A 19,966-nucleotide genomic window follows, 5' to 3' on the forward strand; every position below is an offset into this window, starting at 1 on the left:
AAGTGTACAGTTAGGCAGCATTAAGTGTATTCATGTTGTTTTGTGCACAGAAGTTCTGAAATAAAAGCTCACAGCTGCCGGGTGCCCTTGGAACAAGGCAGGCTCTGAGGGAGGGAAGCAAATAGCGAAGGCTTCATCACAGTGGCCCCCGGCCCCACTCGCTCCGAGGAGAAGGTCTTCAAACACAACCCTAATCTGCCCTCCAACTTGTTTTCCTCCAGCTTCTGCTCTGCAAAGTCATTCTTCCTTTGGGACGCTCCCCCTCTCATTTTTCTGGGAGGTGGGTTGCTTCTGTTTTCGGAAACTTCCTCCTCCGCAGACTCTGGCCTTGGCTCCAAGGTGAGGGAAGGAGCGCAGAGTGGCTGAGGGGGGAACAAGAGGACGGCCTTCTCGGGCACAAAGCAAACTGCCAACTATACTCATAAACGCCGCCGTGCTGCTATAAATACGGAACAAACGGCGGTGACTCATCCCCGAGGCTAATGTTCAGAGAGCCTGAGCTCCGCCACTCGGTCTGGAGCCAGAGTCAGACCTCTCTTTTTCCTCCTTTCTCTTTCTTTCTCTTGTTCCCACGAGCACAGAACATTACACTTCATTCTTCTTCCCAAAAGGAGCCCTCCTCGCTGCCTGTGATATCATTCATCTGATTTCTCCAACAGAATACTTCTTCTTGCTTCTCAACACACACTAATTTGCCGGGTAACACACGTCAAACGCTTCTTAAACATTTTGCAAGCCCTGCATCTGACCCTGGTATCCACGGATTCAACCAATCATGGATCGAACTGAAGCTGTGGTTACGGAGGACCAATCTGTACTTTGCCATTTTACATAAGGGACTTGAGCGTCTGTGGATTTTGGTACCTGGGAGGGTCCTAGAACCAATCCCTCTCGGAATGACTGTACTCAATGAAGAAACCACCATGGTTCTTCCAAGTACAGAAGAACCTTCCTTTCTTGCCCTGGGCAATGGAGGGCCCCTGGATTCTCAGAGAGGCCAGCTGCCTCTGAAGACCCAGCAGAAGGCGGCTTCCTGCCAGCAGGAAGCGATTCCCTACCTAAGCGAGCTGGCAGGGGCTGCGTTTTTTCTCACTGTTTGCCCCACTTGCAAAGCACAGCTGCTAAGGGAGCCTGGGAACTGTCCACAGTTGGCTCGCCCGGCAAAGAAGGCTGCCTTTGGATCACCATTACTTGCTGCTTCTAACATTTCGCTGCAATGCAAAGCGCCCCAGGACGACGTGTCTTCCGAGCTCTCACAGGGGCATTTCAGAAAGAACCGATGTGCAATGCCTAGGGGTGAGTGGGGTCACACGTTACTTAAGTCACACAGGGCTGGAGGAAGTGAATTTTCAATTTAGTCTGAACAAACGTAGACTTAAATAGCCACACGTGTGTGGCCGTATCGGCCTGTGAAGGTCCAGATGCTCTGTAATTCCATCGTGGGGCTGCAGACCACAGAGGGGAGATCTCATGTAGGACATGGAAGCAGGCTTCTCAGAACCCTCAGTTCCTCAAACTCTCTTCTCCTCTCACCAAAGTGATAGAGCCCCATAGTGTGATGATGAAGGCTGACAATGTGTTATTTGCCCAGCTGGCCCAGAGGCCCCCGAAAGCAAAGACTTGTCTAAATTGCCTTCACGTTCCCTCAGTGAGAAGCAAAGAGTGTAGAAAGTGTGCTGCTGGACTCGGCAATGAGTGTAGCCCTTTAGAACGTCCACACACCACTGGTCAGAATTCATCTCTCCTCCACCCAGGACCTGGAGCTGTCCTGGATCTGTGCTGTCCAATATGGTAGCCACTACCTACACGTGGTCCTTGAGCACTTGAAATGAGGCTTGTGTGACTGAGGAACTGAACCTAAGTTTTGTCTTATTTTAAATGATTTCGATCTGAATAGCCATATGTGGCTAGTGGACTGGACAGTAAGGTCTAGACACTCCCCAATTCCATGATGGGACAGCAGGAGGATCTCACATGGAGGATGTGACTGGGCATCCCTGAGCCCTCGATCAGAGCCCTAAACCCTCTTTCTCCTCTCACCAAAGCGACACAGCCCCTGGCAGACTCAAACTGGCTCAAGTCACGCATGCCTGCACTCCTGCCCTGTGCTAGATCTGCAAAACTACAGCATCACACAAAGGAACTCACACCTTCCACTGCAGCCTCAACGGGGGTGTAAGTTGGAGCAAGAGATAGTGATCATTGCAACAAAAGCATCATCCAAATTCAGGCCACAAGGAAACAGCGACCTGAGGAGTATTTACCCAGAGGCGTTAAGAGCAAGCACAGAGAAGCTAGAAACCATGTTTGCTGCGGTCAGGGACAGCGGAGAGGAAGCAACCTCACACGTAAGTGGGAAGCGAGATTTGTGGTTTGCCTGTGGTGCCTAGAGTACAATCAGGATGCAGTTAATGCTTTAAGCCTAGTAGCTGGAGTGGTAAAAATGTGCAGATTAGCTGAAGTGCCTTCTTGCTAATCGTCTGCTGTTAGGGGAGGCATTGTATGTTTCTATGTTTTGGGCATAGTATGGGACTTAACAGAATGGATGCCCAATGACCATGGTTGACTTCCTAATAGATGATCTATTCCTGTCATACTTAGGTCATTTTTTTTTAATGATTTATGTCTTGTCCACTCCAAAAAATGATTTTCACATTTACTCTAAAATGTGCAGATATGGTAGAACAGTGAATTCATTAAAACCAGAGAGAAAAATAAGACCCATTAATAAGGCAAGGAAGGAAGAGCAGGGACTATACCAGAAACCTGGGCTAAGAGAAGCTAATGCAATTCTGAGCTCCCTGATAATCAAGTCAAAAAGGGAACTAGTGGATTAGATATTATCATATAGAATAATAAAAAGACTCAAGCCAGGATTTTAGGAGAGACATATTTTTTCCCTGACCTTAAAATGTGAAGGGAGTTTGTCTCATTAAAAAACAGAAAGCAGGAACATAAAAGAATTTGATGCAAACCGTCCTTGACAAAAATTCAGCGAAGAGAGTAAGAGTTGTTCTCTGCATGTTTTTTCTTTATATTAACTATTCATTAAAAACAAAAAGAGAACAAAGACCCTGAGGGCATACTGTGGTTCTGAGAAGGCTTTCCATAGACAGCTAGAAATAAGCACATTATCAGGGATGGGGAATCCTGCAGCGGTCTGAGAATCTAGAGAAGTACCACTACAGTTAACACGGCTACAACCTCTGGGTAAATACTCCTCAGGTTGAAATGGTTTAAAGCTGGCTTTGCTCATGAACTGGAGAGAACATTATTCAAGAGAGCTAACACTATAATGGAAAAGAATCTGAAAATATACGTGTATATATATGTATATATATATATATAACTGAATCACTTTGCTGTACACTTGAAACTAATGCTGTAAATCAATCACATTTCAATTAAAAAAATAAAATTTAAAAAAAAGAGAGAGAGGTGACAAGTATGGACAGTAGGTCACTGACAAAAAGCAGTGCAAGGTCTCGACCCCAGGCACACAGCTTTCCTTCTGCTGGTGAGGGAGGGTCTGATTTATGTTCTCAGCCTAGCAGGGAGCAAAGCACCCCAGGGAGCTGGCTGCAGCCTCTGGCCCTTGCCTCCTCCTAAAAGGCCATCAGGCCTGAGCCAGTTCCTCAACAGCCCAGACGAGCAGTTACCAAGAAAGAGACTGACAGAAGCTCCTTACTCTCGGTGTGGGCTTCGGTTCTGAGAAACCTCGGAGTCACTGTCTCTGGGCGACAGGGAGCCCTTGTAGGTGTAAAACACATCTTCGGTCTCAGTAATATACGTCATCTCGTTGACAAGGTTGTCCGCTGAAGAGTGCCGTGGCTTTCGGATTTCGTGCCGGAGCCGAGGGCTTCGCCTGGTGGGGAAAGGTTCAGGGTGAAGTGCCGAAAGCAGAATCCACTCAGGAATTTGATCAGACTTCCGTGATCTACCTTTCTACCCTGACCTTTCTAAGGATGCCTTGGCTGATGCGGTTGGAACTTAAGAGCCAGTTAACCCATTACTACTCTAGAATCCACCAAGGACCACGAGGTCCCCAATACTCTTAGCTCAGTGGTACAGCCCCTCAGTTTTAGAGACAGGCAGATGGGCCGGGTTTTTGCCCTTTGGGGAGTTGATGAGTACTGATTTAGGAAGAGTTAGTCTTCTGGGAGAACTCAAGCTCTCAGTGCATAAATAGGCATGCTGCCTGCTGATCAGACAATTTTTCTGATTCATTTGAACAGTATAAAGAAAAGGTTTAGAAGCCCAAGTAAGCTTTTTGGCAAAATTCAAACCTTATTTCAATGACATCCCCTCATGTAAATTTCACTTGATCCAGGAAGAAACACATCCCTTATGTGACATATTAGATGGCCATCGCAGCACCACCTTGTGTCTCCAACAGTAACAATGGCTGTGCAACATGAGGCAAGTCACACTGCCTCTCTGAGCCTCAGCTGTACCTACCTGGCTCCTGAAAAATAACTGAAAAGAGGCAATGTCCTCAGGACGCCGGGGGCAGCCCCTGGGCACCGGCACCTGCGGTGGGTGATCTCAGGCTGCTGAGCTTTCTCGGTTTTATTTGCCCTGTTTTTCCACCTTCCCCTTCCTTGTCAGCCATTTCTCCTTGGGACCGTCAGGACCTCCACTAGCTGCGATTCCCCTTGGGCCCAGATAATCAATAACACTGTGTCCAAAGGAGAGCAGAAAGGCTTGTGACTCCTCAGGAGGGGAGCATAAACAGCAGTGGAGCACTCCAGCCCCAGGTGTGGCAACATCAAATCCCGCTGCTCCTCTGGACGCCATCCTAGCCCTGCGCTGGGGCCCTGGCACTGCTGCCCGAGGGACTTCCAGACAAATGAAGCTGCCACTTTGTGGCATAAATTTACCACTACAGGATGAGTGCCTAAATCTTGGAAACCAAGAAACCAATCTACCCAGTTGCGTTACGATTTCTAACGCTAAATACCATCACCATCCCTGCCCAGAGCCTCCGGCCCCAGTGCAGGTCAGGCTGCCCAGTGGCCCTGCTGCTTTCTTCAGCCTGCCTGTTGGAATGCTCCTTAGTCCCGGTAGATCACTCCTTGAGAATTTACAGGTCCACCCTGTCCATCATGCAGTGAGCAGAAAGCCATACTCTGATTTCAGGGTGGAGCTGGGGCCATGTTTCTGGCTTGGTTTCCCATCCTGATGATGCCTGTCTTTGGGGAACATTATAATAAAATAATGATGATGATGATGATGATGATAATAATAGTAATAATTATTATTATTCTACCTGGTCCTTTTTGGATAGCTTACAAAGCACTTGTACATTATTATTCCATCATTATTTCAACCCTTTTATAGATGGAAGGACTGAGACCAGAAAGGTAGAGAAACGTGTTAATGAACAGAAGAACCAAAATCTGAGTCTGACTCTTCCAGCTACAAACCCAGTGCCCTCCCCACTTTGCCAAACTGCCCCTTCCTTCCTTTTAAGCCGAGTCCATCATCGTAAAAGCTGGCAGGCTGCCTTCCTCTGTGCAGTTGCTACTGCTGCTGAGGGTCAGGCACCCCCACATCAGTTACATTACATACCTTTACTAGGTTTCCCCGAAGTTTATTTTGTGTGATGTTAACAGGAAACATGAGAGCAAATAAAGTTAAACGTGCTTCTTTATCGCAGGACTTCTCAAAACATGAATATGCTAGTATGCATTATATATAACTTCAAGAGGAATTTCAGGAGGCTGCCCTGCTCAAATTTATTTAGACAAAATAACTATCCAAAAAAAAAAAAAAAACCCCAACATTATATACTAAGGAAAATGGTGAGCCAGACTTGTGCATTTCACAAAAACACTCCTGCAAGAGTCAAAGCATGCAAATGTAAACTCTGATCCTAGGCCATTTACAGTTAGGGATTTTTTGTAAAAAATTTATTCAGTTGAGTTTTTATTTTTAAAAGAGATAGAGTTTACTGGTAGGTAGTACAAAAAAAGGAGGACATACCAGTTGGGAGTAATAGGAGGAGACCGGGAAGGTAGACTCTTGGTTTCTAAATGTTCCACTGATAATGATCTCCGCATGGCCGGGTTCCACACCATCCCTCCAATCACCTTTTTGCAATACTGGTTATTTACAGACCTGAAAAACCAGATGCAGGTTCACTTTCTACATAGACATGTTCAGCGAGAATGAAGTGACAGCAAAAGCGAAACCAACAGTCCACACACACTCCCTCCCCGACGCTGACGATGGTGAACACCCTGATGGCCCCAGCCAAGGTTCCCGGTGGGTACACAGGTCAGAAGAGACTGCTTTCTGCCCAGCCTTCTCCTTCTCTCACTTCTTTTCTTTGGGTGAAAATATTTGCTTGTCCTTACCACTGCAAGGAACAAAACTGCTTTCAGAATATAACCAAACCTTACCAGATGATGAGGAATTCCAGGGTAACACGGAAATACAGTCAAGGAATTCTCACTTCACTCACAGTGGCGTGAGTACAAACACTAACCATCCTACCAGGTGCTCTTTGTCATCCTAGCTGGCAGAAGCTGTCACTATAAATCACTGGTAACTTGTTGGGAGGAGACCTGAGAAAATATGCTTAGACAGCAGAGTTTCAGGCCATGTTCTGTGGATAAGCCACCCTGAAGGTTCCTTTTGAATTTTATCGATACCTAGAGAATTTAAATCTCAACTATCTAGACCCGTCAGAGAATGAATTATTTGAGAGGATGGAGTTTGAAGCCAGTTTGGGGGGAAACTCAGTTCTGGCATTTCTAAACATTAAACAACATGTTAATGTCTTATGAAAACATTCCACACATTTCCTTGCAGCCTAAAATCAACAAACCAACAAAAAACATGACAGGAAAACCAAAAGAACGTAGGTAACACGAAACACGCCCTCTAGAATATCAATGTGCTAATTTACAATGAGAAACTCGGTGGTCACCCTGCTCAAAATGCTCACAGCAGCATCGGCATGAGAATCTACATCAGAAACCAAATTACCATTGACTGAAAACACAGCATCGGAACGAGGGGAGCAAGCGGGATGATTCAAAGCTCTAACCGAGCAGTTCCCCAAAGTATGTGTCACAGGTTATTAATAGGTGCTCTTTGGAAAAAGAAGTGTTCCATTGTCCCGTCAGCTTGGAAAATACTGAACAAGTTTCTTTTATGTGGAAGCTTTCAGGGGGCCTAATACGCAAATGTGCAACTGTGTCTCTAGGGGTTGGGCAATCACATTAGTAACCTAAGCCTCAGTTTCTCCATCTGTGAAGTGGAGGTCGTGAGGGATGGGCTTGGCCACTGCGCTGAAGCTGGTACTGGTGCCCAAGAACAGATGACCTGTGGCCACTGAGCCACCTCTAGTGTCCCAAGTGACCCCCAGCAGCAGATTAAAGATGGCTGCAAGTTCTCTGGCTCTCGAACCCAGGCTGGCCTAGGACTGCTCTGACCAAGAGTAGCTGTGCCAGGTTTAGGTCTAGCCTTGAAGATGACCAGCCGTTCCTGCCTTAGGCTCCTGCAGTCCTGAGCCTCTGGGAAAGAAATATAATTACCCTGTGAGAGTCCACAAGTAGAGGCCCTGGGAACACAGAGAGGGCGAGGGGGCCAGATGAGTCCGGCCTTCTGATTGTTCCATCAAGGCACCAGGTATGTGGGAGAAGTCATCCCGGACCCTCAGCCCAGCCCAGCCCAGCCCAGCCCAGCCCACGGCTGCCTCTCACTGAGAAGCCCCAGCCCATGTATACCGCACGGAGCAGAAGAATCATCTGGCCAAGCTCTTCCCGAATGCCTGACCCACAGAATCTTGAAATATAATAGAATGGTTACTGCTTTAAGCCACCAAAATAGGGGAAGTTCTTTTTTTTTTTTTAATGCCACAATGGATAACCAACCAACCAACCAAACAAACAAAAACACCAAAATCCTCTGTGTCGCCTGCATTTTACAGATAAAGAAATTGAAGAAGCGAATTAAATTAAAGCTGACATAGGTCAGATTTAAACCCAGGCTTCTCAGGAAGAGAATCCAAGCTTTCGGCTGCTCACTATGCCATATCTCAGCTGGTCCACGGGATCAGGTCCCACCACAGTGAATGCTACATTCTAGTAAGTTATGTCCCTGGAGTGTTCAGAAATAGAGCTACCGAATGTATGAAAGTACCAGATGGTATTATAAGCTAAAAACTTGAAAAATATATTTGCTCTTGTTTCATCAGAAGCTGAGAGAGAACATTTAGCACCACAAATACTGTCACTAATACCAATAGATGTTTACTGCTTATTCAATCTAGAAAGCTTCTGAATGATTATCAGTGTCATAGGAAAGCCACTGGAGCACAGTGTGATACAGCCCCACATGTCCGCTAACGGCTCAGACAGGGACAACATGTTGTGAGTAACAGCCACATCAGTAAAGAAAAAAAAAATCACAAAAATAACTTTTCAAACCAGACAATTTAGAAATGCTAATAATTTGAGGCAATTTCTGCTAACTCTTGTTTTAGATGGCAGTCAGAATAAAAAAAATACACAAAAATATAAACTGCGTGATCTAGAGAATAAATTTTAATCTAAAAGTTTATAGATTTCATTTACCGTACTAGTCGTTGAATATTCTGAGTATCATTCCTCCGGATAATAATACACATGGGGTTGCTGTAAGAACTAAGCATAATGAAGAATGTGCATGGTACAGGTAAGACTCATAATTGCCAGCTGTAATTATTACTGTTACTATTTCGTATCTGTCGTATGCCCTGTGTGCCAAAGTCACTTGACTCTGGAAATCTTTATTTCTATTCATTCATTATTATAGAGTATTTTTTTTTTTTTTAACAGAGGTACTAGGGATTGAACGCAGAACTTCGTGTGAGCCAAGCACACACTCTACCGCTGGGCTACACCCCCACCTCCACTACAGAGCATCTTATGGAATTAATGTTCTCTGGGAGAGGCGGTATTAATGGCACCAAGGTGACACTGCCATGTGCCTCCCTGACTGTGACGTGGTGTGGGAACCACTGTAATTCCAGCTGCTCAGGAGCTGAGTGTTGCAGAGTTAGGAGGCAGAAGTGAATGACAGGAACAAGAGAAGTACCTGAGTGTGTGTGGAAGAGACACTGCCGCCTCCGGAGAGATGCTCACTCATGGTTCAGAGATCTGGCAGCAGCTCTGGCTCCACTGCCCGGGGGGACCCTGGGTGGGGAACCGAACCGTCCCTTCCCCGGAGGATGTCCCCTCCCCAGTGGTGATCAGGACGTGTTTACCTCTCAGCTTAGCATGGAGACTGCCTGTAAAGCATACTCACTTTTTGGGGTTCCTAGAGCCCAGAGTCCAGTACTGAGACAGAACATTCTTTTCCTGAGGTAGTAGCTTCTTTGCCTGAAAGAACGTATGGTGCTCGACACAGGATTTCCACAAGTTTTTGCAAGATCGGTAATTTAACATGTTGAAGGCCACTATATGTTCCCTGGATTCGGTCTGGGAGGAAAAACATAGCAGAGATTTCATCTGCAGAGATGCAGGAGCAAGGTCTCAAGCATTTGATGCCCGCGTTGGTGGTATTCGGGTAGGATACGGCAGACAGCAGGAAACTGGCTTCAACATACCTTAGGCCACGAGCCAGGGCTATGGGGATATTCAGGCGCGGTATTTGTGAACCATCTTTATGAATGCGGTAACAGAGATGACCAGAGCCTGCTCTTTATCATCTGTGGTCTCTCATGAATGCTTTCATTTCACATGTGCCTGCGTTTCTAAGTTGGATATATCTGGAGCAACCAGATAAGGGCTGTCTGTTATGATCCTTTTAAAATTTAGCTCTGGGAAAAATCTCTCCCCCGAAAGAAATAATCTTTCACTCATCAAACAACAGGAACCTTACAATGCTTTGGATTTCTCTATTGGCTTTCCAACAAAGCAGGGTTAAATCTAGTTCTCATTCCTAATGATTATTTTGATTATTTGCCCTCCCTTCATCCTACCTGAGTTGAGGTTTTCTGTTCTTATGTTAAATTACCATCTTGTTTGTTTTTATGGATGCTTGAGTCTTGCATCTGGGGATCCGGAGACCCAGTTTCTAGTCCTAGTTTGCTCTGAGCTTTGGTGTTCTCATTTCTAAGAGTTCACTGCAATGTGGAGCCATTTCAAGGACATATTATCTTTGAAAAACTGGGAAACAGAGGTAGTGACGGTAAGCAAAAACACACAAGCATAACAAGACAGAGCGCGGTGTCACGGAAAGAGTGGGCATCTCTGATTCCTAACGGCCGGGTTCAAGTTCCAGCTGTTCCACTGCACGGGCTGTGGGTCCTCTGACCGCTAAGTTGCTCTTCCCCATGTGGAAGGCCAAGATGAGTAACCCGAGAGCTGTGGATTCCTCCTGACACATACCCACAAGGCCAGCGTGCATTTTAAACACATCAGGGGAAGGAACTGACCTTGCTGCCCTTTCCTGCTGCTCTGAGGTGGGCTCTGCCAGGTACTCTGACCAATGGTGTTTTATCTAATCCACAGGATCCCCTGAGAAGTGGGCATCGCTGTATTTCTGTAAATGAGGTAACCCAGACTAGGGGAGGTGAAGTTACCCGCCCAGCTGGAGAGGGGAAGAGCCAGGATCTGAACCCCATGTCTCCGACTCCAAAGCAAGTTATCTCTCCAGCCAGATAAGCAGAGTAAAGTACACGGAGAACTGCCGGGCCCTCTGGACTCCGATGCCCACTGTGAGCCATGCCCTTTCTTCCCTGTTTTACATGCGGCAAATTCCTTCACCTGCTGAAGGGCTAAGAGCAGAAGTGGCTGAAAAACACAAGAACCAAAGCAAGCATAGGTGTAACTCACCTGTTTTCGCCGCTGATGTATAAAGAATTTTTTCCTTTTGAAAGAGATTTTTAGAATGTTCACCCTGCAAAAAATAAAACACAACACACGAAAAGCACATCAGGGATCAGCCAGGGTGCAGCTGACGCCTCTCGATGGGTATCCTCTAGTCCGTGATCACGATGCCTGGGGGCTCTTGGCTGCCTAGAGCTGGCTTTGGCGAGGAAATGATGGTGGCCCCATCGCCTCGGCCAAACCCCATACAAAGCTGCTGGAAGCTGAGGATCACATAAGGAGCCGCTGGATTATGATGTAGCTCTTAAATAACAAGGACCACGGGCAGCCTGCTCCCTTTGCTGTCAGCTGCTTTGTGACACCGCGGCTCTGCGTGAGCTGGTGCGCACCCAGGGAAGACAGCTGAGGGCAGTGTGGAGCAGCTGAAAGAGGACAGAGACCAGCTCCACGTCCCAGCTGCTTTGGAACTTAATAGCCCCGTGTCAAGTAGCCTCTCTATTGTTTGCATAGTAATGCAAGTATAGTCACCATTAACTGAGCCTTTAAAAATATATATACATATACCAGGCCCCCTACTTAAGGCTTTACAAGCAGCCCCTCTGCTAAGTTTTGCAACAGTCCTGAAAGGTACGTGATCATTATACCCAGTTTTCAGATGAGGAAACTGAGGCTGGGAGCCACCACCTAAATGCTCAAGATCACTCAACCAGGAATGCATGGAGCCAGGGGCTGAGCCTGTGCTCTTACGTCCTCCACCAGGAAGCCTTCAGAACAGTGGGGAGAGCACTGCCTTTCTCAGACTGGTAAGGACTCAAGTCTGTCGGATTCCCTAAGTTTTTAGACCAGAATCGGGCATTTGATAAAATTTCAATTAACAACTAAGAAATTTCACTGAAAATGCAGCTCCTGCCCAGGGGAAGGTCTCTGAATTCTGTAAGGTACCGCCCAGGAAGGATTCTTTAACTCTAAAACCTGCCTTATGCCATTTTATCCCCGTTTCCACAGAGTATTCCAAACCACAAGAGTAACTATGGGGAAGGGGATGCTGATAAAAACCAAACTAATTTTCCCAAGTAGTGGATCTGGATCACTTGTAGAGGTCAGAGGTAAAAACTTGGGAGAAAGTCTCTGTTCCTTCTTTAGAAATAAAAGTTTAAAATTAGAGGTACCATTACTTTTGTTCAGCATATTTTTAAAGCATGATTCAGAAAATAATTAGAACCAGTTTGCACTTACCAAGGATAGAAACTTGTGCAAATATATTTTCGGTACACAGCGATGCCCGCGGAAGCAATTCCAATCATTAGATCTAAATTGTGCAGATCCTGTAAAAAAGGAAGATCTCAGATTCATAGCGTGTTACTGTCGTGCTTCTGCCCTCTGCTAACTCAAGCACCCACGCTTTTATAAATAGCACTACGTGTAAGCTCTAACAGGAGAATAATACAGAAAAAAGGCAAAAATCTCCTCTAAACAGATACTTAAGATATAAGTACTCAGCACCAAATTCTTCTCAAGTGAAAGAACATCGCCTGACAGCCACATCTGGGTTCCACCGGTTTACAAAGTTACCAGGCAAGCTCATTCATTCCATGGAATCACAGAACTGAACATTCGCCTTTCCATCGTCAACAATTAATAACAGAATCCATGCTAAAATCTGAAAAGGCTCGTCCCCTACACAGCTTTAAACAAATCTCAACACCCATCACTGCAAAGGCTTTAGCTATTAAAATGAAGCATAGAACGGCTGATTCTAAACCCCATGAAGAAACAAATAAAGCTTATAAATCCAATGCAGTCAATACATATTAAGAGCTTATGCGCTAGGCACTGCTGTAGGTAATGAAGATAACAAAAGGAAGACACAGTGACGACAAGGTGTTTTAAACTCGTTTGAGAACAAGCAATGAACGTTTTTAAAATAAAACAGTTCCTCCCCTTCAGTCATCTCCATCCTGGTTTACCCAATCAGATATTTGTGATTTTCAAGAAGGAGCAGAGCCTCCACTCAGTGTGAACCTCAGGTTTGCCACTTAGTAGCTGTGCTGCTTTGGGCTAAAGCCTCAGTTGTCCCTTTTGTATAATAAGGATTATTGAACCCACCTCTAAGAGTTTTTTCAGGCTGAAATGAGAGACTACACGTAAAGAATGTAGAACAGGGCTTGGCATGTGGTAGGTGTAGTAAATGTTCATCCCTTTCGCCTCTTAAGAGACAGTGGGACAAATCACTTAATGAACAGCAATACAAACATGGGGAGTTGGAGAAACTGGACCAAGAAAACACTGCTGATACAGTGGGAAGTCCAGACAGTAATCACTATCGGGCACCCAACTGAAATCACACGCTTAAAGCAAAACTAAATTTGCAAGGTGAAAACCAGGGTTGCACTGAAACATGATACTTTGTAACAGAATATACAGAAATATTAAGCAGGTGGGACAGAAAATTAGCAAGCAAAATAAAATAAAATAAAATAAAAATTGAATAAGGAAATAGATGAATGCTCCATAGCATTCTACCGGACAAAGTGGTACTTGCAAATGGAATAAAATGAACAGTCGACTACCAAAGCTGATGTTTTGTAAGATCCCATATCTTTTTCTTACTTTATTACCTATGTCAAATCTTGTCCCATATCCCGTAACTGCACAGCTATGGGACCAAAGTGACACAAAAGATATGAAAGCGTTTCTATGAATTGCAAAAATCTATATAGTTGCCAAGTTTGGTTAATTACTCAACTTCTCTGAGCTTCAGTTTTCTCTGTAAAATGGGATGATTAGAACACTGATTTCCAAGGTTGCTATAATCTTTAAATGAGACCTTATGGTCACATAGGAAAGCATCTAAAACAATGGCTGGTACATACTAGGTGTTTAACCAGTATTTGCTTCCTTTGGATATGACGTGGGCCAATTACGTAAAGGTCAAATGTCAATTAGACAGTGCGGGGGTCATGTACTGAAGCTACTACTTATGTGCTGAGTGACCTTTAGAAGACCCTGAGTATCAGTTTCTCCATCTGTAAGATGGGGGTAATGACAACACTCAACTCACTGCATTCCAGTGGGAAATAAATAAGCTACTGTATCTGGCAGATAGAAATTGCTCAGTAGACGATAGATGTTAGTCATTTTTATTTAAAAAGTCACAACCAATTCTAAATATTTGATTTTCATACTCATACCATCATGATTAAAAAAAAACTATCATATTTGAGTAACTAATTAGCTCTAATCTGAGCATCACTGAGATTAACTTGGTTCATTAAAGAGTCACTTGTAGGGGTAGGGTATAGCTCAAGTGGTAGAGCACATGCTTAGCATGCACGAGGTCCTGGGTTCAATCCCCAGTACCTCTTCCAAAAAATAAATAAATAAACCCAATTACCTCCCCGCTGCCAAAAAAAAAAAAAAAAAAAAGAATTAAAAAAAAAAGTGAATTGCATGGTATGTGAGTTACAAACCTGTTTTAAAAAGAAGTCACTTAGGAAATGGATTTCTATGTTTTTTGTTTCTTTAACCATAATATGAGATGGTCTTATAAAAATTACTTTTTTCTAACCCTCCTGACCCCTACTAAAGTAAAAAAGTCTTCAAGTGTGAAGGCAAACATGACAAAATCCACTGGATAAAAATATCCAGAAAAACTCAGTATTACTTTATAAACTTTTCAAGTATCTTTTAAAAAAAAAGGTGTTTTTTATGATACTGGAAAAGAGACAGTTTCCAAGAAGCTTTCAAACTTTCAGAAATCAAAATCAAAATAACTTTTGAACTACAGGGTACATACCCTTCCACCATGCAGCTCCACTCCATAGAAGTCGAGGGTCCGGGCTATGTTGATAAAGCAAGATTCAGCTTCTGATTGCTTCAGCCCACTACCGAGGAAGACAGAAGATGCAGAGTTCACCCAGTAAACAGAATGTTAACACCAATTCTTAAAATTAACACAAATCTAAAAAATTTGTTCACATCACTATTAGGTTATTAAATACCTTATGTTATTCACCTTAAACAGCTGAACCCCTGAATTCTACGAAACCAGGTTTTTCTTCTTGTCCACTGAGTATGACTTCACCAAGCCCTCTGGTTTCTTTATTACATAACAGCTCATGCTGAGTGGGTTCTCCATATCCAGAGACAAAGACTGTCACCTTTTGGAATTTCTGCCCCACTTTTTCCAAGTCGCTAAATTAGTATGTGCTCTTTGGGTCTTTCTGCTTTAATCTATCCTTTTAGCAGCGGCCTCAAACTTCCAAACGTCACTGTACTACTTTAGGATGCTGGCTCCTGCCTGGGAAACAATTCTGGGAGAGAGAATTGGCAGCGCCTTTTCGAAGGGACATTAGCTGCTTGGGCCTTTGTTTTTACGGCCTCCCCAAGAATGTGAGGTCCCTTGAGACCTGGTCTTCTCGGGCAGGGTGGCCCTTATTTGACCTGGCCTGAGCAAAGCTATTGCAGCTTTAAGTAAAAGGAGGCAAGGGAAGAGGAGGCCAAAACTGGGCGAATTTGTTGCGAGTGGAGGCTTGGCCCAAGGCAGCTGAAGGAGGCTGGTGCTCCTTTCTGGAAGGAGGGCAGTTTTGAACCCAGACAGGTTTGCCTGGTAAGGTCAGGGGCAGTCAGATTTATTTATTCAGGATTTTTTTTTTTTTTGAGATGGGGAGGGAAGTAATTAGGTTTATTTGTTTCTTTATTTTTGGAGGAGGTACTGGGCATTGAACCCAGGACCTCATGCATGCTAAGCACGCACTCTACCACTTGAGCTATACCCTCCCCTGGCAGTAAGATTTAAAATGGGCATTTCCTTCAGGAATTAACTGATTTCAACAATATCCCAAAAAAGAACACAGCAACCCCCCATCTCTCAGTGGATTTCACACTTTGCAGAAATGCTAGTTAGGCTAAATATATCTGCCACCATCAGAGCTCAAAGGTTCAGACCCCCGACATCTTGAAAGAGGATTCATGAGCAAAAGCAAGAGAAGACATCAAACACACGGGGACATGAGGGCTGACAGCACCCAACCTGAGTTCCCAAATTAGGTCACCCATCCCACCTCTCACCTGTGCTGCTCATGGAGCGATTCCACCTTCGTTAAAAAGTCATCATTCTGATCCGGTATGAACTGACTATCAGAAAGATAGCCCGGATGATGAATGGAAGAATCATGGTCCCCAAAATGAGCTATCAACACAGAACGAAAGGGAAATCGTCTTTTCAGTATGGTCTGTATTTACCAGCATCTGCAGCATCACAACAAAAACACTAACTGGAAATACTCTTATGAGAAGTTCTGCCACCACGTGCACCTGAGCTTCTCATTGGCTCCAGAGTCCACATTTATCATCTGAACCCTCAGCACCGCCCAAGTAGTCATGCAGGCTCCAGCTGGATTCTCTCTCCCCAAGGCCACACTAGGAGCAAAGGGGAGCCTGTTGGAATCCAGGTGCTATTCTAATCCCACACCTGCTCCATACTCTGTGGTCATCATAACATTTGCACTCATAACCCCGGATAGAGAAAATTAAGAGAAGCCACTCAGAAAAATGCCATGCCCTACACACCAGGCACTGTGCAGACTCTCTCTGTAGAATCCCAAGGTTGTTACAACACTGGACCAACCTGCTGTAAACCATGGGTGTGGACAGAAGAGAGGTCATAATGACCTGCTCACTGTCTGTTTCTTGACCTACTTCCCTGGGGTTCAGAGAATTGTGGAAGAAAGGGAACAAGGATATGTTCAGAGGCCATGGGGATGGGATGGAAATGGGTGGGGCTGAAGAATCTGGACCCTGGCACAGCTGAAAGCAGAGTTCTTGGGAAGACAGAACATTCTTACAGGAGTTGGAAGATCAGAAGACAGGCGCTGATGCTGTCAAGGAAATCACTTTGGGGACCTGCAACTGCAGAGGGAAGAGGAAGGGGGACCTTACAGAGGGACTCCTAGGCTGGTCCCTGGTCCAAATGATATATATCTTGATTTAGTCATCCATCATATTAACAGTCCCAATCCCTGTGCCTTTCCGCAAACATGAACAGCAAGGTTCTCTCTTTACAAATCACTGACAAATGTCTGAACTTAACACAGGACCAATGAACCGGTTTTCCCTTGGAATCAGTCGGCTACTCCATGCAATGTCCTGTACTGACCACTAGGGGGAAACAAAGTTTAACAGTCTTTGGAAACCATTTGCAAAACACAGGGCAGTTTCCACGTTGAATTCAATGACCAATGACTTCATCCCACTAGGTGCTCTCGATAACACAGTGAAAGACATTGCTTTTACCTCCATTAAACAGATAAGGGAGTTGAGACTCAAGGAAGGGACCTGCCGTGTTGCTCAGGCTGGTATCTTGGAGCCTAGACTCTGATCACAGTCCATATGCTTTTATCTATTTATCATATACCACATGCCCTAAACTCCAGAGTAACACACTTTTCTATGTGTGGGGAAGCAATACATGTGAAAGCTCACTGTAGCAGACGGGAAAGGAAATAAATGCTTATGCGGGAAACACCTTGTCTTGTAAGTTCCATGCATTCTTCTGCTCATATTTTATATTTTGCAGGACAGAGAATGTCCCAGGTACTCAAATGTATGGCCAGACAAGCGATTCTGCTGGGAAAACCCTTTACTTGCTATTCACCCAACTTCAACTTGATTTTGGAGGCTCTTCTCAGGGATCGTCCCTCGGAAGCTTTTCCACACCGACCTCCCCCTGTTGCTACCGCCCCCAAACCCAGAAGAGTGCATCCTCTCTGCCAGCATTAGCTGGTCCGTATCTGCCTCCCTACCAGGCTGGAGACCTCTTGTGGAGAGCAGTGGGCTCTACATGTGCAACCTGAGGCTGGTGTGGAAGCCGCACGTGGCAGAGGCTCAGAGAACATTATAGGACAAACACATATTTTCAAAAACTTCATTCTTTGACCCTCATAGACAGGCCACCAGTGATCTTCCACCACCAAGTCCGTACACGTTCTTTACCCACAGATCACTTTACTTTTTTCTAGTAAGAAAACGTGCTTTTGGTTGGCTTCCCTGACCACTGGTGGGCTTGTCTTCATACTTGATGTCCCTCTGGGACAATCCGGCAAAGGGTATCGCATAAAATTCAGGCTTACTCTGTGATCCAGCAATTTCATATCCAAGAATTAATCTTAAAGAAATGTATGCACAGAAATATGGTAAAATATGTATATGTATATATTCAATTGAGGGTGGAGGAATAAGAAACTTGTACTTAGAACTGCTTGCCAGACAACCTATGATATTATTAGCATGATAGTCATACTAATATTTCCACTGCAGCTAGTTTGGACTTTCTAGGTGCTCATAACTTTCTTTAGCCCCTATCCTATCAGTCCTTTGCAGAAGGGAACCTGACCACTGATGCTTAGAATTTTTATTTGCACTCTAAGTAATCTGTTTATGACAGGTTGTTCTTTAGACAGCGTTCTTCTGGGCAGACAGGAAAATACAGTGAATAGAGTTAAACAGCACCTGCCACGTGCCGGGCACTATTCTAAGAGCTTCACATATATTAATACATTTCATCTTCACTGCAACCCCATGAAGTAGATACCGTAATCATCCCCACTTGACAGATGAGGCTGAGGCCTGAAGAGGCTCCAGGTCACGTAGGTGTAAGTGGAAGAGCCAAGACCCAGGTAACACAGCTTCAGCCCCTGTTCTCACTGACTCAGTTAACAGTGATGGGCCAACTCTAAAGCGTTTCCAGTTACCACCTTCATAGGTGGTATTGGAACCATGTAGTCATATTCCAAGGTGTCACAATCACCAGCATCACTCCCATCTTACAGGTGAGAAAGCAGCGACTGAGAGGTACTATCACACTAGAAGCAGAGAGAGACCCAATTTTAAACGGAGCGTGCATCCAAAGCTACACCCTTTCACGTGCTCCTGCCTTTCAAACCAGAAGCTCTAGCTCTGAGCACCAAACTCGCTCTGTGATGCGGGAAAGCCCGGTCTCCTCGGCAGATCAGCCTCGCAGAGGTGGAGTCCACGGGGTCTAGTGGTCACTGACCACCCAGGTTGACTGGTGACCATGCCACTTCCCACGGGGACACGACATGGCTGGGTCTGTTCCAGATGTCTCACAGGAGAGGGGAACTTTCAGACCCACCGAGGCTCGCCGCTGTCTGTGCCACCTCTTCCGAGCCTCCCATTCGGTGTGGGTAGGCGTGGGGTGGGGGGAGGAGAGGCAGGATATCCGGGGAGATGAGCACTGGGGCTTGGCTCACTCATGAGTGGGGTCACTGCTGAAGGTCTCTCTCCCACTTCCTGGTATCACTCGGCCACCTTGCCCCCACCTCTCCCAGGCCTGGCTTTGCTGCTGGGGAGCAGGCAGGCTTAAGGCCACCTCAGGAGTCCCTGTCAGCATTCTCTTGCTACTTTGCCTCTTCTGAGACCAAAGTAGGGTGAATATTTCAGCCAGTGCCTGCCGAGGCCGGTCCCTCCTGCTGTCTTAACTCCCCTTTGGGCAGTCAGCCAAGAGGGGAACAAGCCAAGGGGGCATGGGGCTCCCGGGAGGGGGGGGGGTCTTAAGTCTCGAGCTACCCGCAGCTCTGCACGGGTTCTAGGCTGGTGCACTGCTGACTAAGTATGAAGTGCTATCTCACCTTCCATCTGGCTCTGCACACTTCCGTCATACTCACCCAGCATCTACCACAGGCCTGACCCGGAATATGTGCTCAGTCATGTTTGCTAACGGAGTAAGTGGGTTCCTACTTCAGCTTAAACAGACCTCGACGGAAAATTCCATCTGGACTTTCCATCCCACAGGGCAGCCACCAGCCACATGTGCACTTGAAGTGTGGCTGGTCCAAGCTGAGATGCACTCAAGTGTAAACTTTGGACTGGTTTTCAAAGACTTGGTAAATACCTTATTTTTTTTTTACACGGACTACATATTAAAATAATATTTTGTATATGCTGAGCTAAATAAAATACATTAGCTAATTATGACCCATTTCATTTTACTTTAATATGGCTACCAGGAAACTTAAAATTACATACGTAGCTCCTGTTATGTTTCTATTGGACAGTGCTGCTATAGGCCAACACATAACCCACCGCTCTACTGAAACTAAAAATAAATGCCTAAGATCTCAGCA

General features: G+C 45.3%; 1 protein-coding gene across 4 annotated transcripts in view; it reads right to left on the reverse strand.

Moving 5' to 3' along the window:
• PTPN3 (protein tyrosine phosphatase non-receptor type 3) overlaps positions 1 to 19,966 on the reverse strand; it is a 131,193-nt gene that overhangs the window by 31,985 nt on the left and 79,242 nt on the right. For all 4 annotated transcript variants that reach the window (XM_031450162.2, XM_031450163.2, XM_031450164.2 and 1 more), the window contains exons 8-14: positions 15,894 to 16,014; positions 14,620 to 14,707; positions 12,060 to 12,148; positions 10,830 to 10,893; positions 9,298 to 9,470; positions 5,986 to 6,120; positions 3,689 to 3,865 (exon numbers count right to left, since the gene is read on the reverse strand). In XM_031450162.2, coding sequence (XP_031306022.1) covers positions 3,689 to 3,865; positions 5,986 to 6,120; positions 9,298 to 9,470; positions 10,830 to 10,893; positions 12,060 to 12,148; positions 14,620 to 14,707; positions 15,894 to 16,014 — 847 coding nt within the window. The remainder of the gene's footprint in view (positions 1 to 3,688; positions 3,866 to 5,985; positions 6,121 to 9,297; positions 9,471 to 10,829; positions 10,894 to 12,059; positions 12,149 to 14,619; positions 14,708 to 15,893; positions 16,015 to 19,966) is intronic.

The sequence above is a fragment of the Camelus dromedarius genome, chromosome 10 (genome assembly GCF_036321535.1).
Source record: "Camelus dromedarius isolate mCamDro1 chromosome 10, mCamDro1.pat, whole genome shotgun sequence".
NCBI classification, from domain to species: domain Eukaryota; kingdom Metazoa; phylum Chordata; class Mammalia; order Artiodactyla; family Camelidae; genus Camelus; species Camelus dromedarius.